The sequence below is a fragment of the Glycine max genome, chromosome 18 (genome assembly GCF_000004515.6).
Source record: "Glycine max cultivar Williams 82 chromosome 18, Glycine_max_v4.0, whole genome shotgun sequence".
In the NCBI taxonomy this organism is placed as follows: domain Eukaryota; kingdom Viridiplantae; phylum Streptophyta; class Magnoliopsida; order Fabales; family Fabaceae; genus Glycine; species Glycine max.
This window is the reverse complement of record NC_038254.2, coordinates 14,146,286-14,162,136: the sequence shown is the minus strand read 5'-3', so window position 1 is coordinate 14,162,136 and position 15,851 is coordinate 14,146,286. Positions and strand designations below refer to the sequence as shown.

At 31.0% G+C, this 15,851-nt stretch overlaps 1 protein-coding gene across 1 annotated transcript; it reads right to left on the bottom strand.

Moving 5' to 3' along the window:
- Window positions 1–73: 73 nt before the first annotated feature.
- Window positions 74–6,140, bottom strand: LOC100785056 (polyamine oxidase 2). The gene is made up of 10 exons (XM_003551900.5): window positions 5,718–6,140; window positions 4,040–4,155; window positions 3,303–3,391; window positions 3,097–3,210; window positions 2,825–2,912; window positions 2,649–2,734; window positions 2,462–2,564; window positions 1,663–1,760; window positions 1,139–1,568; window positions 74–626 (listed from the first exon to the last, which is right to left on the bottom strand). Exons 1-10 carry the CDS (start codon window positions 5,755–5,757, stop codon window positions 318–320), a joined length of 1,473 nt encoding a protein of 490 aa, XP_003551948.1. The 5' UTR covers window positions 5,758–6,140; the 3' UTR covers window positions 74–317.
- Between the last annotated feature and the right edge of the window lie 9,711 nt (window positions 6,141–15,851).

The window sequence follows — 15,851 nt, the reverse complement described above, 5'->3', positions numbered from 1 at the left end:
GCGGATTAAGTTAAGTTATTCAGAGTTCTAACAGGGTCAACTGTTAAAAGATGAAATCTAAAAGACGAGAAAAAACATAAATTGTTGCCACAATTTTATTATATATAGACTGATAGAAGTGACAAGGCCTTAGGTACGCAATATTCACATTACCAGTAACACTGACTACGGAAATGCAACACAAAATGTGATTTCACAAGTGGACACATAGTCTTGAAGACTATTGCCAAAACATTTGCTATATATAGCCTATAGGTTGATAACAAAAGAACAAGCATAGATTCTGTTTCTGTCCACTAGTTGTGACCCAAAGATGATTACAGACGAGATATCTGAAGTGGGATAGACAAGGAAGCCTCTTCTCCCATCACTGGCTGGAATAAATCAACCTCTCCATATCGCTCGAGCACACGCATCCGGCAATCTTCAGCGGCCATCATTCCAGTGGAGAATGCCCCATGGACAGATCCTGGATAGCTCATACTCGTTGCTTCCCCTGCAAAGAACAAGTTATCTACTGGGACCCGTAGCCTCTCATATAGTTCATGGGGTTTCCCAACTGCATCGTAGCTATATGAACCTAGTGAATTTATATCTGATCCCCACCGAGACACAAGATACTGAATCTGCATAGTGGAAACATATAACCAATTAAAATAAAAAAGCACATTTTCAAAATTCTGTTATCCTAATATGCATGTTTTATTCCCCCCCATTTTTAATTTCAAAATTTTGGTCCACTATTACTAAAATTACTTGAATTTGGTTCATCTGTTAACTGGTCATCCAATCCTTGATGAAGATGCTGACATAGCAATTACAGATGAAGTACACGTGGAGTTGACATATACCAAACACATGAGCATGTCAACACCTCCATTAAGTATTGGACCTCCAATTAAGTATTGGATGGAAAATTAAGATTGCACAATTTTTAAAAAGGAGATCAAAATGGAAAAATTATATATAAAAAAAAAACAGATGACCAAAATTGCAGATTGTACTAGGACAAAAATTGCAATAAGGCTAAATTATATAAGGGCCTACGTATTTTAGACAATGTTTTAGTGATGAAAGCATTCATTTTTCTTGCACGGCTAAAAGTGAAACTAATAAGAAGCAAAATTAGTATGGTTACCGGTGAAGAAGCATCTGGAAGAATCTTCTTGAGCTGCATGAAAGCGAAGTTGACGGCTGCTTCATCAGACATCTTTTCAACGTCTTTGGCAAGCTGCCCAGAAGGCATGTAAACCAGAACAGCATGACCGGCGGCCTTGTGGAGATTAAGGAAGTAGCTACATCCATAAGATGTATCTGCAACTACTCCCAAGAACTCCACATTAGGCCAAAACACATTTTCAAAGTGTAAAATGATTTTATTCTCAAGTCCAATCCCAAGATCCGCAATGGCAGCTTCCTTCCAGTCTGGAAGCTTTGGCTTAAACAATATTTTCTTTGCCTTGAGCACCCCAAGTGGGACAGCAATAACAGCAGCATCAGCAAAAAACGTTTTCCCACTTTCCACTGTTACCTTTACTCCATTATATCGCCTAACTACTTTTGTGACCCTGAAAAGGGGGCATTACCCAAGCCAGTAAGTAAATTTAACTAAACGAAATAGTACATAAAATTCTAAAAATGATAGTTCAAAATAATATCTACCTGTGCCCCAAGAGAATATCAAGTCCCTTGGCTAGGGTATTTATAACAGGCAAGTAACCACGGACCATAAGACCATGACCACCAGGGAGCAGCACCTCCTGTAAGTACACACCAGAAGAGTGATATAATAATAAATTATAGAAGGAAAAGTAATTCAGAAGAAAGAAAAAAAAGAGATAACGTCTTGGTTATGAAGTTTCTTCTAAGATGCTATAAATAGGATAAAAAAGTCTTGTTTATCTGATTTTTTTCAACAAACTTTATGGTAGGCTGATACCAAGTGTATAACAATTTTCAACCCTAAATCCCATAATGGTTAAGACCACCTTTTCACAATCATGCAATATGATGGTATATTCAGATGACAAAGGATTCCTACATGATGGTAGGCTGATACAAAGTGCATAACAATTATAATGATTTTATTTTATAATTTTGTTTGACTTTTGCTTCAAATCATAGGCAGCCGGCATTCATTTGACTTTACATGATGCAATGTGCCTAAATTTGATTTATTATATACAAAAGGTTTCAATCAGATACATACTCCTATATGTAGATCAGGAAACACATTTACATGGTTATGGATCATAGAAGGCTGCATGTTGAAGACTCATGCACCTGGCTATGAGACGACTTTACAAATTATTTCTTTCAATATAGGAGCTACCTGTATGTAACACCAAACAGAATTCAGTGCGTAAATTGGGGTGGGTGGGAAGGGTGGGGGAATTGGAAATTTGGAACTCAACCACTAATACTTGCAAAAAATATTTTCAACTTGATTTGTTGAAATTACCTGGTCCCATCCTTTCAGTGAAATAGTATCAGAATCTGCAGCAAACCAGCCCTCCATTCTGCATAAGTACCACTGAAGCACCTTATGCGCAAGCCCCTCCAACCTGAATTCAAGTGTAAGTAATCAATAACTAGGTCTAAAAATGTAAAAGTGGTGTCAAAGAAATTGTTTTTATGCCCATAATAACCTCAATTCCGGCTTCCTGTCAAAAACAATGGAAAGACCACGAAGTACAGACATGTCTTCACTGGATTCTTGTCTTATTTTATCTGTCTGCATTTAGTTATGAAGTGATCATTAAGCATTTCAACTATGAATATACAGTTTATTAGGCATAGGAAAATTAATAAACAAATTACTTGCCTCCTGTAAAATTGTCTCAAATATTTCACCAACTTTTGTTACCAACTCTGGAGGAACTTGTTTCCCATCCATATCAAAAAGTGCATAGCTGCAAGAAGTTGATGAATTTCAAATTTTCAATCAAAAAGAACTAGAATATTGTAATTCCCAGAACGCAGGATGATTACCAAAATAATATTTGAAATGATCATGTACTACGCAAGCGTAGTAGAATTAGTTAAACAGAAGGAATATATATATATATATATATACACACACGCACACTCACTGACCTTTCCAAATCATGGTCATAGAGTACGGAGTTATCCCCACTAGTACGGTAAAGAGGTAGACCTAGCCTCCCAATCACCGAAGCCAGCGGATTCTCGTTGGAAACTCCATGCAACCTGAAAAGTTAGTAAGTTTTAGAACTACAACAAAATAAAAAAGACAAATGGAAGAAATTTTGCAATAAGCAAATAAAGAGAATAAGATTTACCATGATGCTCCCAGGTCAACAGGAAAACCAAATGAGTAATCAGTGTGAATTCGGCCACCAATTCTATCCCTTGACTCTAAGAGAACAACCTGACCAAAAATTATAAACAAAGGAACCATTTAGTCCCTCAACTCTGGAAATGCATAATTGCATAATAATTGGCTTCGAACAACATGTAGGTTCAAGTTTCAAATAAGCAGCACGCAATACCACAATCCTTGAAAGTTATTAAGTTATTTTGCCACTTCATGACTTGCTTATTTGCGCAAACTCACATAAATTTCTGACAGGTTCATCAGAATAAAAAAATAATTAAAAAAACAAAAATTGTGACCACAATTGCTGCTTTCATGCCTTTTTTAGAATCTTATTCACCCAAATGTGAGTACAAAACCAGCCCAATTCTAAACTAACAAGTATCACCCAGGACACTTCCCCAGAAATCCAGAACGTTACAAGCTTCTATTCAACAAACCTACAAATAACCTATAAATTGACCCAAAAACAGGGGATAATCGTAATCATTGATTAACCCACCATTTTTTTCAGTGAAATAATGCAATTTACTTCAAACTTTAGACAATCTCTTAACAATCAGAATTAGAGTTTCATCTTGGTAATTCAAGTAATAAAGTTTGCTTTGAAGGTTAACAATTAACATAAAGTATTGCTTTTCAATAGAGTAATATTGAAGTATAACAAAAATTCATATAATTTCATATAATTAGATCAGTTACCTGAAACGAAGCATTATGGAGTGCACGAGCAGCAGCAATCCCAGCCATGCCACCGCCAATGACAATAACGGATGGTGACCTTCCCTGCTGCTTGCCATCGTTTCCATAGCATAGAGCTACAATAAAAGGGAAAAAAAGAAAGAAAGTAAATATCATCGGACACGGTAAAAAATATAACATCAAAAGACACGTAACATAACTTGGGTGTACAAAAGCACAACACAACCCAATTTTCAAATCATTCCTTCAATTTTTCTCTTAAGAAACCAGAGTGATCATGGCCTCATGGGTGTAAAATAATATATTATGTTATTCATAAAATATTACTTTTTCTCTTTACCTCTTTCCATTACATTATCTATCTTATCTTACAATTCTCACTATATTGGTATGAACATTTTTTTGTCCTATCTTATTGTAAGAGGATAATTTATCTAAGAAAAAAGTTACACAAACACCAAAAAACGTCTTTAAACATATTATTTTATTATTTCAACTATCACCCCTTTATTATTTCAGGTGTTGGGTGGGTGTATGATACACGTAAGTAAAGATGTACATATATCACTGCTTTATCTAAAAGTATGGTAGGTAAATATCAAAATCATTTCAAAACGTCATAATATATAATATATAGTTTACAAATTACGAAAAACAGATGCTTTTTTCAAATCTTCTAAGATTTGGTATATACAAAACATTAACGTATAGATATAAAAGAACTGTCCTTTCTCCTAACAGAGTCTAAAACAATTAGATTATAAACTATAAGAAATTGGAAAAAAAAAGTCATTGTACAATATAAAATTAAATAAAATTCAACTATAAAAAAAGAATAAAACTTAAAAATGTTTTTTCTCTCATTTCTTTTCCCTCACTATGTAGGCACAGGTTTCCACTAATGTTTTCGTTTTATTTAATCTAAATCATATCCTAAAGAAAACTTTATTGAGTTTGTTAAACTAGAAAAAGAGAAATTACTTTTTCCAAATATATTTTTTAAAACCTTTATATTATAAACATATATTTTAAATATTAAATAAAAAAATATCCAAAAACAGGTACAACTGCACAAGTCCGCGTCTGGTAGACTAACACGTGCAACCACTGTTACCGACACAAACCTTTTCATTCATTTCAACAATAAAACCTAACTAACACAATAAAAAATAAAAAAAATTAACAACTTTAATGATACATCCTAAATCAGGATCTTAGATTATTTTTTATAAATCCTGTCTTATAATGAATTAAAAATCTCTTAAAAGATCTTTTTTTTTTTTTTTTCCTTACCTCCCCTTTTCCCTCATACATTCACCGCCTCCCTCTCCCCTCCAAGGCCTCGCAACCACCCCCTCCCCTCTCCGCGACCATTTTTTTTTTATTTTTTCTCTTTTTTTTTTCCTCAACGACCTTAGGTTTTTCCCATTGATTTCTAGTTTTTTCTTTCAATAGTTTTTTTCTAGGTATGTCAGATATTTTCAAGATTATTTTTTAGAAGAATTCATTCTCCATCTCGAAAATATCTGGTCTCCCCTTCTTTTATTAGAAGATTTAGACAAGACCAGATCTTAAATTAAAGTTGTTCACACCTCAACCACGCACCGACATTTGAAAAAGCACAAAAATAATTTAAAATTTTTATAATATAAAAATAGAAACACGATCAAAAGCAAACCTCTAGTTAATTGGGGATTACTCTTAGTTCTCGATTCCATATTCGGAATTAAAATTCGAGATTACTGTTACTATCGAAGGTAGAGAAGTGCGATTGAGGCGAAAAATGGAGGAAAAAAATCAACAGACACGTAACGAAGTGATTGAAGTTCAAGTTCGACGATGATGAATCCAGCTTCCCGAACCAGTTCATGCAGCTCGAACCACGGAATCGAACCGAATCAAGCGACGATTGAGAACGATTCTGCGGAATCGCGATCCTCGGCGGAAAAACGAGAAGGTTCTGGAGAATTCCAAAGTTCGTTTGAAAGCTCAGAAAGATTTTCCGAGATAAGAAAGAGAGAGAAAATGAGAAAGAAAAATTTAGAGAGAGAAAATGGATTCTAGAGAGAGAAGAAGGACCGTTGAGGTGTGATATCAGAAAGCAATATTCTGAGATTTATAGAGTTTGTTCGAAAAGCTCGTCATTCGTCCCATCCAAACTGCACCGTCCAGTTCACGCGCTTGAGAGGGTGAGAAGAGAACTTCCTATAAAATTTAACACGTGCTTTTCGTTTCGGATAGTTTGGAACGCCAGGAAGGGATTTTGAGCGTGTAGGCTGGGTAAAATTAATTTTAAATAAAATTGATATTTTAAAATTAATTTTGATTAAAAATAATTTTAAATTAATATAATTTATATTTAGATGTTTTATTATTATAAAATTAAATTACGAGTAAATTTAAGTATAAATTTTTTTATCTACTGAAAATTACTGAGTGTTATTTTAACCCAGAATTCTTGTCGGACAACTTAATTATATGTAGTAATTTGCATTGGTTACAGATGCCGAGGAATCAAAATCAGATTAAGACACCAAAAGAGGATTTTCGGCTATTATATGTAGTAATTTGCAACTGATTTTATTAATCTGTTGTATCTTTTATTATTACTTTAAGAAAATTAATATACATTGAAAAAAGAAATTAGCATAATTTCCTTCTCAAATTAGGGATATTTTAGTTTTACTTTTAATTTTATTTTAATTAATAGTTATATTACATTAATTACAGACGCATTAATAGAATAGATTAGGGATTTTCAATAAGACATCGAAAGGATTTGCAACAGATTTTCTTAATCAGTTGTATGATATATCAATATCATTTAATAAATATATTTTACTCATTAAGCATTGTTAGTAATATATAATGTAGTTCAATATTTGTGCTTTCCGAAAGCATTAGTAACAATCTATATTTGCTAAAGTAAAATGTTGACAAAAAAGGAATTCTCCACACGGCAATGCAATTTCTAAAGCAACTAATTATTTCTTAAATAAACATAATAATATGATTGAAAATATAATTAATGAATATTAGACCATTTAAATCAATCCGTAATTATGACATTCGATGCTATGATTTTTGCAATTAATTCTTAACCCAACCCTATCTTGAATTAAGAATTACAATTGAAATTGAAATTAATTTAATACGAATAAAAAAATTTATCCCGAAAAGTAACAACTGTCAACATAAAAAATATTTAATAGGATATTATATATCATAGATAAATGATTGATTACCAACTATAATTTATTTTCTCATAAATGAAAAAGTTTTTTTTCTGACCTTCGTAATTAGGGATTCATTGACTGTTTTAATTAATTAAAATTATAATAAAAATTTTTAATAGTATCATCTTATATGTAATATGGAATAGAAAATAAAAAAGTAAAATTGTCACTATATTTGTAGGATGATTAATTAAATATAATTTAACAATTTTAAAAAATCAATAACCGAAAACTAAATTGTTTTCTTTAATATTTTTTTCTATAAATATTTTAAAATTTTCAAATTGCCATAATTTTAAACATTCTTTCATTTTTTTAGTTTATTTTAATATTTATTATAAAAACGGAGTAAAAAATAAACATTCTTATTTAAAATATCTACTGTATAATAAGTCTAAATTTAGCCTAAATTGATAGAAAATCTACTGATTAAAAAGATAGAGAATTTTTGTAAATATATATTATTTGAATTGTCTGACCTAAACATTATTTAATTATAACCTTTATTTACGAAAATAAATATTGATCATGTATGAGTATTGAATATATGGATAAAGTAATATTGACTATTTGGACAAATTCTCACTAATTTACTATAATTTGTTAACAAAATTGAATCTAAAATTGAAAGAAATAAAATATAAAATATTTAAAATATTTTATTTTCAAAACTTATAATCTGTTTTTTAATTAATTTTCATAATTTATTTGATATTTAAAATTTGAAAGTATGATTTTTTTACTGTATCTAAAAATTAGTGTTATTAAACTTTAAATAAAATACTCCGCACGTGTGATAACATGATTAGTGTAGATATATAAAAAAAAGAAGAAAATATGTTTAATTTCACAAAACCTAAAGGATTATAAGTGTAGTTTAATCAACCTTTAATTGTTAATTTGACATGTAATTTGCTAAAATGAATGAAAGATATTAAATAAGTATTTAGTAAATATTTTATATATTATAATTATTTGCAAATATATAAAAAATAAATAGCCACTCAAAAGTTTTAATTTTCAAAGATTAAAAATTAATTTTAATTCATTAAATAATTAATTATAATTTGAATATATATTTCTATATTTAACGTTAATTAAAAGATTTGAGTGTTAAATAAAATATGTTTTGACTGAATGATCAATTAGTAATTCATATCATATTAAATTACATTATAATTAATAGTTTGAGGTGTATTAAAAACTTTTATTTGAACAATCAATTAAAAAATCGAAAATACAATTATACAAGGGAAAAAGTAGTCTGCAACAAACAGCACGATAATTTTTTTTAACAATAATTGTTTAAAAATATAGATACTCTCATTTTAAGTTGATTGAAATAGTGTTTTAAAATGATTATTTAAATTACTGTCCTACTTAACACATAACTATTTTTATTTGTCATTTATTATATTTTCAAAATTATAGTTTACTAGATATAAAATAACCTATCTATAATAGACAATTAAAATGTTTCATGATTAAAATAAATATATATTTCAAATATTTAAAAAAAATACTCAAAAACAATATTTACCCGTGCTCACAACAATCTAATTTTTTAACATACTATTTCAACATTTTTTTTGAGATTATATATATATATATATATATATATATATATATATATATATATATATATAATATAGATTAATGATGCACGGGTGACGACAATTCGATAGGAAGATAGTCTCCTTCTAGTCTTTTTTCTTTTATAGTTTTTTGAATATGAGATCACCTTAAGATTGACGTCGGTGAAATATTGAGTAAATAGACAATTTAGTCCCTGAGATTGTACTCATTTGACATATTAGTCCCTAACTTAATATTAAATTCAAAATAATCTCTATCTTTACAAAAGTGTTGCAAAATAGTCTTTCCGTTAAATTTTAAAGTAACGCCGTTAGTGAGATCAATTTTAGTGCCACGTGAACTATCCAACGTGACACTAAAGGATGACGTGGCATGACACGTGGACGTGCCTCCTAAAAGATGTCACGTCATTTGATGATAACAAAACGAGTAAATAGGCAATTTAGTCCCTGACTTTGTACCCCTGTTGCATATTAGTCCCTAACTTAATGAAAAATTCAAAATAGTCTCTATCTTTTGCATAAGTATTGCAAAATAGTCCCTAACTTAAAAGATGTCGGAAATCGTGCTTAAAGTGTCCATGCATTGCAAAGGTTGTGCCTAGCACGATTTCTGGCAGCGCAGATTCCTCCTTGGATTCCTTGTCATCTTTTGATTCCTCTGGGTTTTTCTCTTCTTCTTTATTTGCTTTTTTCTCCTCCACTTTGTTTTCCTCTGGGTTTTTCTCTTCCTATTCAAAACACACACAAAAAAATCAGAACCCGGAATGATATATTAATGGTAATTGAAGAAAAAAAAAGAGGAAAAGAGAATGGTTATGCAGACCTGGCCCATTAGTGTTGACGGCTACGAAGATAAGGTTGTTGCTGTGGATTTTTGGTTCTTTTTATTTGTGCAAGTGTGTGTGAGTTCTTTTTCGTATATATGCCTCAATTAGTTCAGAACCATCAAATTTGAAGAAGTCACTCATTCTATCATCATCAAATGATATGGCCTAAAATTGACCTCACTAACACCATTACTTTAAAATTTAACCAAAGGACTATTTTGCAATACTTATGCAAAAGATAGAGACTATTTTGAATTTTTCATTAAGTTAGAGACTAATATGTAACGGGGGTACAAAGTCAGGGACTAAATTGCCTATTTACTCGTTTTGTTATCATCAAATGACGTGACATCTTTTAAGAGGCACGTCCATGTGTCATGACACGTCATCCTTTAGTGCCATGTTGGATAGTCCACGTGACACTAAAATTGACCTCATTAACGGTGTTACTTTAAAATTTAACGGAAGAACTATTTTGCAAAGATAGAGACTATTTTGAATTTAATATTAAGTTAGAGACTGATATACAAAATGGATACAATCTCTAATATTTCAGCATCGATTTTTTTTTTAGTTACTGTTTCAAAATATAGTAAGGTATTATTAATATTTTCAAGACGACAAAAGCTTTTCAAGTTAATTTTGGACGTTAATTACAGGGCATGTCAGCTTCATGATTAATAGAAGTATTCTCTTTCACCCCAAAAAGAAAGTGACATGAGCACATAAAGAGCGATAAAGAGAAAATAAATATAAAAAATAATGTAATGTAAAAAGAGTAAATATTAAAGAGATACGAGAAAACGAAAATGTAAAAAAAAAAAAACTAAAAGTTAATATATCATTCTATGTTTGGTATAATTAAAAAATTTGAAAAAAAAAATAAAAATCTAAATTTAAACTGGCTAGAAAGTATAAAAGATTAAATTTGAAGGTGTATTTAGTTTTTATTGTTAAAAAATATTTTTAGATTCTAAAATACAACTGAATAAGGTTATTCAGATAATAAGTGGAAGTGATACAAGACACAAAACAAAGTGTAGAATTAGGGAAGTAGTTGATAAGATTTTCTTTTGGGTGAAAAGTAGTTGAATAAGATGAAGACAAACGAAAATGAGAGAAAACATACCTTATATTTTTTTTTAGGTTTTAAAATACTTATATTAAAAATATTTTTCAAAATATAATAAATTTTAGATATGAAATTGATTATTGAGTAATGTATAATTTTTTTAGAAGATAAAATTTAAAACAAAAAACTGAGAAAGAATCATTCAATTAAAAGTTAGAAGTCAATTTTCCTCTTTCTTTCCCTTCTCCTACTGTGATCACATCCCTTCCACATAGCCATTTCCATTATAGACATTTTCTTTACTCACTTAAAGACAATGTGACGCGTAGGATTGCACAGAAATAAAAATAGTTCAATTCTTTTGAGTCCTTATCGATACTATCTAATACTATATTCAATTCATCATCAACTAGGGCAAGTACATTTAATGATGTGTTTCCAAAAGTTCAAATATGATTTAAAAGTCATATGCCTGGTTGAGATTCAGTGAATAGGGGATATAATTCATTAACATTGCACAAGCTGCGTATATGATATTTAAGGATATAACAGCAGTATATATCTCATTTACTACATGAACTATACATATTTCTTTTACGGTTTTTTACTTTGTTATTTTTAAAATAATATCTGTGTATTTATATAAAATTAAAAAATATGTGAAATTTTTATAAATTAAAGATACCAATACATAAAATAATATTTAAAAGAAGAGACATAGATATAATTTTAGAATAGATAAAACAACATAATAAAAATAGAATTAAACATAATAAAATTTAAATGATAATTTAATATCAAAAAATTGGAATGAGTGGGGCATGTAGCCTCACAATAAGTTATCATAAATTTACGACATATATATATATATATATATATATATATATATATATGTAAAAGTATGGCATTATAAAAGGGAACTTAAATTTTATTTTTTTTACTACTTTTTGTATTTTAATTGTATGTTTTTAATGTTTTATGTTTTTTGGACGCTAATTTAATTTTCTTATTTTAAATTTAACAATCAAATTTTGCAAGAGCAAAAAAAAAAAAAATCCCATTTTCTAATCCAAGGATCAAAACCAGTAATTCAACACTAGGCATTGCACTGTTCAACGTCCACCGCTAGAAGGTTTCCCCTAGCACCCGACGCTACATTGATAGATATTTGCTATTTTAGGGTGACAAATATTGTCTAGGCATTATAACAATCAATGTTAAGCACTGGTAAGCAATGTTAGGCTCTAAGTCATAATTATAACCAGGACTTTATTTCTTGTAACATTATATGCACCAATAGATTATGATAAGTCCACAAGTGATTTAAAATTTTAAGATTTAAGTTTATATTTTTATAAATCTTCTCTTTGTACTCAAATTTTTTATTTTTATTCAATATGGATTTTATCTCATACCCTCAAGTAAGATTATGATCATTTTTTCCTCGAATGAAAGCTATTTACAATTTACAAATATTTAATAATCAGCCTTAGATCTTAATTGTGGTTCTTCTTACCGGCCTAGTCATTACTAGGGGTGAGCAAAAAACCGAGGTTGGACTCGGATCTGAACTAACCGAACAAAACAGAAATCTATTGAGCCAGTTCGAAGCCTTAGCATGTGGAGTGCAAGAGAAGTTTCTGTGGCACATGAAACAATGTTTAGTATAAAATATCTTTTTAGTAAAACTGAAAACTAATAAGTGATAATGTAATTGTAATATACTAAGCAAATCGGTGACAGTATTAATTTTTTCTGGTCAATGTAATTGTTATATCATGATGTGTCTTTATTATAATTTACAAGATTATAATTATAATTATTATAATATATACTAATATATTATAATTATAAGTGTCAAGTATAAACTATTAACTAATATATATTATATTGATTTATTGAATTTCTCTCACCTCACAATCTCACACTACATCTCGGATCTAGCTTACTCTCATAAGTTCAAAATAAAAAATATCATGCCTTTTTCTCTTGCTTGAACCTCTCTTCTTACTCGTTGATCATCATGTAAAGATGGACATGGTCGTGTAGGTGCCATCAAAGGACGTACCGAGCTGGTAGGCATGCGTAGAGTGACGGGTCTCATGATGCAATCATTTTTCTGTATGATTCTACTCATTCATTTTGGTTCCATCTTTTTTCTATTGTTTTTTTTTTCTTGGTTGTTAACTATGGAGAGTACGAAGATGTGTATCACCCGCACATATCTGTCCGACACCCTATTGACTCATTACCCGCCCAATCCGAAGGGATTTTTGGGTGCAAAGGGGTCATCTATTTGCTAGTTTGGGTTCATTATCAGTTGAGTTTTTTTACCCAAGTTCGCCCAAACCTGTCCGCTGCTCGCCCTGAATTATTATTGTCAACATGTTCTAGTTACTTGCAATGTCGTTCCACTACTTCAAGGCCATCGAACATGCCACTTGACCTCCACCGTTAGGTAAACTTTCGATAAAGAGATCCTCATAGCTAGGATTCATTTCCACTATCTTACTCGTTCGACATGGTCATCATGTTAAATCATTGGTTTTGATCCCAATTTTTGGGCATTTGAGGTGGGTAAACACTAAGGGATCTTCACCAATGGGTCACCGAGTCAATCATATAAGTGAGTTTGACATTACAATTTAACCCAAAATCTAAAACTTGGGTTTATGTATCTTTTCTTCATTTATATGTTGTTCAACTTTCCATTCCTAACCAATATAGGATTTCACCTCACACTTTGATAATTGTTATGCATACTTAGTTTGTACATTTAAATTACATAGCAACTATCTAATTTTTTTTTCTCTTTCAATGCTTCTTTTGACTTAAAAAGATAGGAATTTAGTTTCTTCTTATTTTCATCCCGAGAATGTTAAAGTTTGTCAATTTATAGTGTTTTAGTTCTATTTTTTTTTTTGTAGAGTTTTGACATAGTAACATAGGTTTGAAAGATGTTGAAGAGTTAAAGCAGCTCGCTCAACGTGCCAGTGCACGCTCCGCGGGTGAGGCCAAGCTGGAAGCTAACTGTATCGAGCATAGGCGATAAGCACGCATTGGGAGGCTTAGCGCGTGGGCACTTGAGACAATTGTACTTTGCATGTGTGCTCAACACACGCATACATGCTTAGTACACAATCATTTTCAAAAAGCATGATTGTGTAACATTTTGAAGATTATAAAAAGGTGGCATTGTGCTTTTGGAGGGAACTGGTCAGAAAAGGGCACAAAATAGAGAAAAATACCTATATTGGAGCTCTTTTTCTTCTTTTATTTCCTTTGTTCCAATTTTTTGTTTTTTAGCCTCTCATGACTATGAGAAACTAAATTACACATTGTTGGGGGGTTGGATACCAAACACTCTTTGATGTAACGATCTTTACTATCCATTTAATGTTATTTTAATATTATTGCATCCTTTTTAAGCTTACTGTCTTGTTTATGATTTGATCATTCATTCACATGAATGTTATAGGGTGTTAGTCATTGGGAAATGTTTTTACCCTAAGAAGTTGAAGGAACTTATAGGTAACCCATGTATAGGGATAGACTGGTGTCATTTAGCCTTGTTAATGCATCTTTATTTTTAACGCAAATTACTTGGTTTAGCTCTTAAAGGATTAGGAGTAAAATTAGGTGGTTTAAGCTCTTTCATATGAGGAATCATGATTAGAGTAGTTTAGTTGATGAAGGTAATAGTTGGAATAACTTGAAATGATGAAAAATCCTTAACATTGTATCAAGAATAATTTTGGTAGGTCAAGCACCCAATATTTTCACAAATATCTACACTAAATATCATTTTCCATCTCCAAGTGTTTATTTTCTTGTCTCTCGCATCTTGCTCTATTTTCCTATCCTTTGTTATGGTTGAAGTTTATATTTTTGCACTACCACTCTGAAAATATTTAGTTTTAGTCATCCATTCGTTTAAAGCTCAGTATATACTAACTTTGAGTACAGTCAAAGTCCTTGTGGATTCGACACTCGATCTTATCATTTTAATATTACTTTGACGAATTGGTACACTTGCCAAAGAGTTAACAAGTTTTTGCGCCGTATCCGGGGGACTTTGTTCCTTGTGCTTGGTAGTTTTTATATCTTCATTTTAAGCATAAATTCTTTTTCTTTGATTTTTTTTTTGTCTAAAATTTAGTTTTTGCAATAAGTGTTTGAACCTTGCTAACTTGTTTCTCTAGTGCTTTTATTCTTGTATGCAAGGTAGAACTTCGAAGAAGAACCTTGTTCCACTTAATCTAGAGATTGAAGCTGCTTGTAAAAAAAAATAACACTTCAAGGAGGAAACAAACGCAACAAGAGAAGCAAGTTAGGCAAGGAGAAAGAGGAGCCTCTTCCTTTCCACCATCTTTGACTCATCCACTTATCTTGGAGGAATCGATAGTGTCCATTGCTCCTCCTATCTTTGAGAAGCCTCCAATGGTGGAAGAAAGGCCACCTAGAGTGACGCTTGAAGATTACTCGAGTTCCACAATGCCATAATACTTCACTAGTATTGTGAGATCGGATGTGCAAGCGGCCAATATTTCCTATCCATATTCACTCATCCAGTTGATCCAAGGCAACCTTTTTCATGGTTTTCCTAATAAAGCTTCTTTGCTCATTTGGCCACATACATAGAAATATGTAACACAATCAAGATAGTCGGAGTTCCAGAGGATGCCATTCGACTCATTATATTCTCATTTTCCTTGTCTAGTGAAGCAAAGAGATGGCTACACTCTTTCAAGGGAAATAGTTTGAGAACATGGGGAGAGGTGGTAGAAAAATTTCTCAAGAAATACTTTCTAGAATCCAAGACCACCAAGGGGAAGGCAGATATTTCATCATTTCATTAATTTCTTGATGAATTTTAGTGAGGTCTTATAGATCATTTCTGTGGTTTGCTCCACAAGACTCCCACTCATGGGTTTAGTGAGCCAATTCAACTCAATATCTTCATTGGTGGCTTATGACCTCATTCCAAGCAACTTCTTGATGCCTCTGCCAATGGTAAAATCAAGTTGAAGACTCCTGATGATGCCATGGAGCTTATTGAGAATATGACAACTAGTGATC

Coding starts and splice junctions, on each gene's coding strand:
- LOC100785056 (XM_003551900.5), bottom strand. CDS start 5,757: ATGGAATCGAGAACTAAGAGTAATCCCCAATTAACTAGAG. Junction 3,392..4,039: donor TCCATAATGCTTCGTTTCAG/GTAACTGATCTA, acceptor ATTTTTGGTCAG/GTTGTTCTCTTAGAGTCAAG. Junction 1,761..2,461: donor CACTGAAAGGATGGGACCAG/GTAATTTCAACA, acceptor GTGTACTTACAG/GAGGTGCTGCTCCCTGGTGG.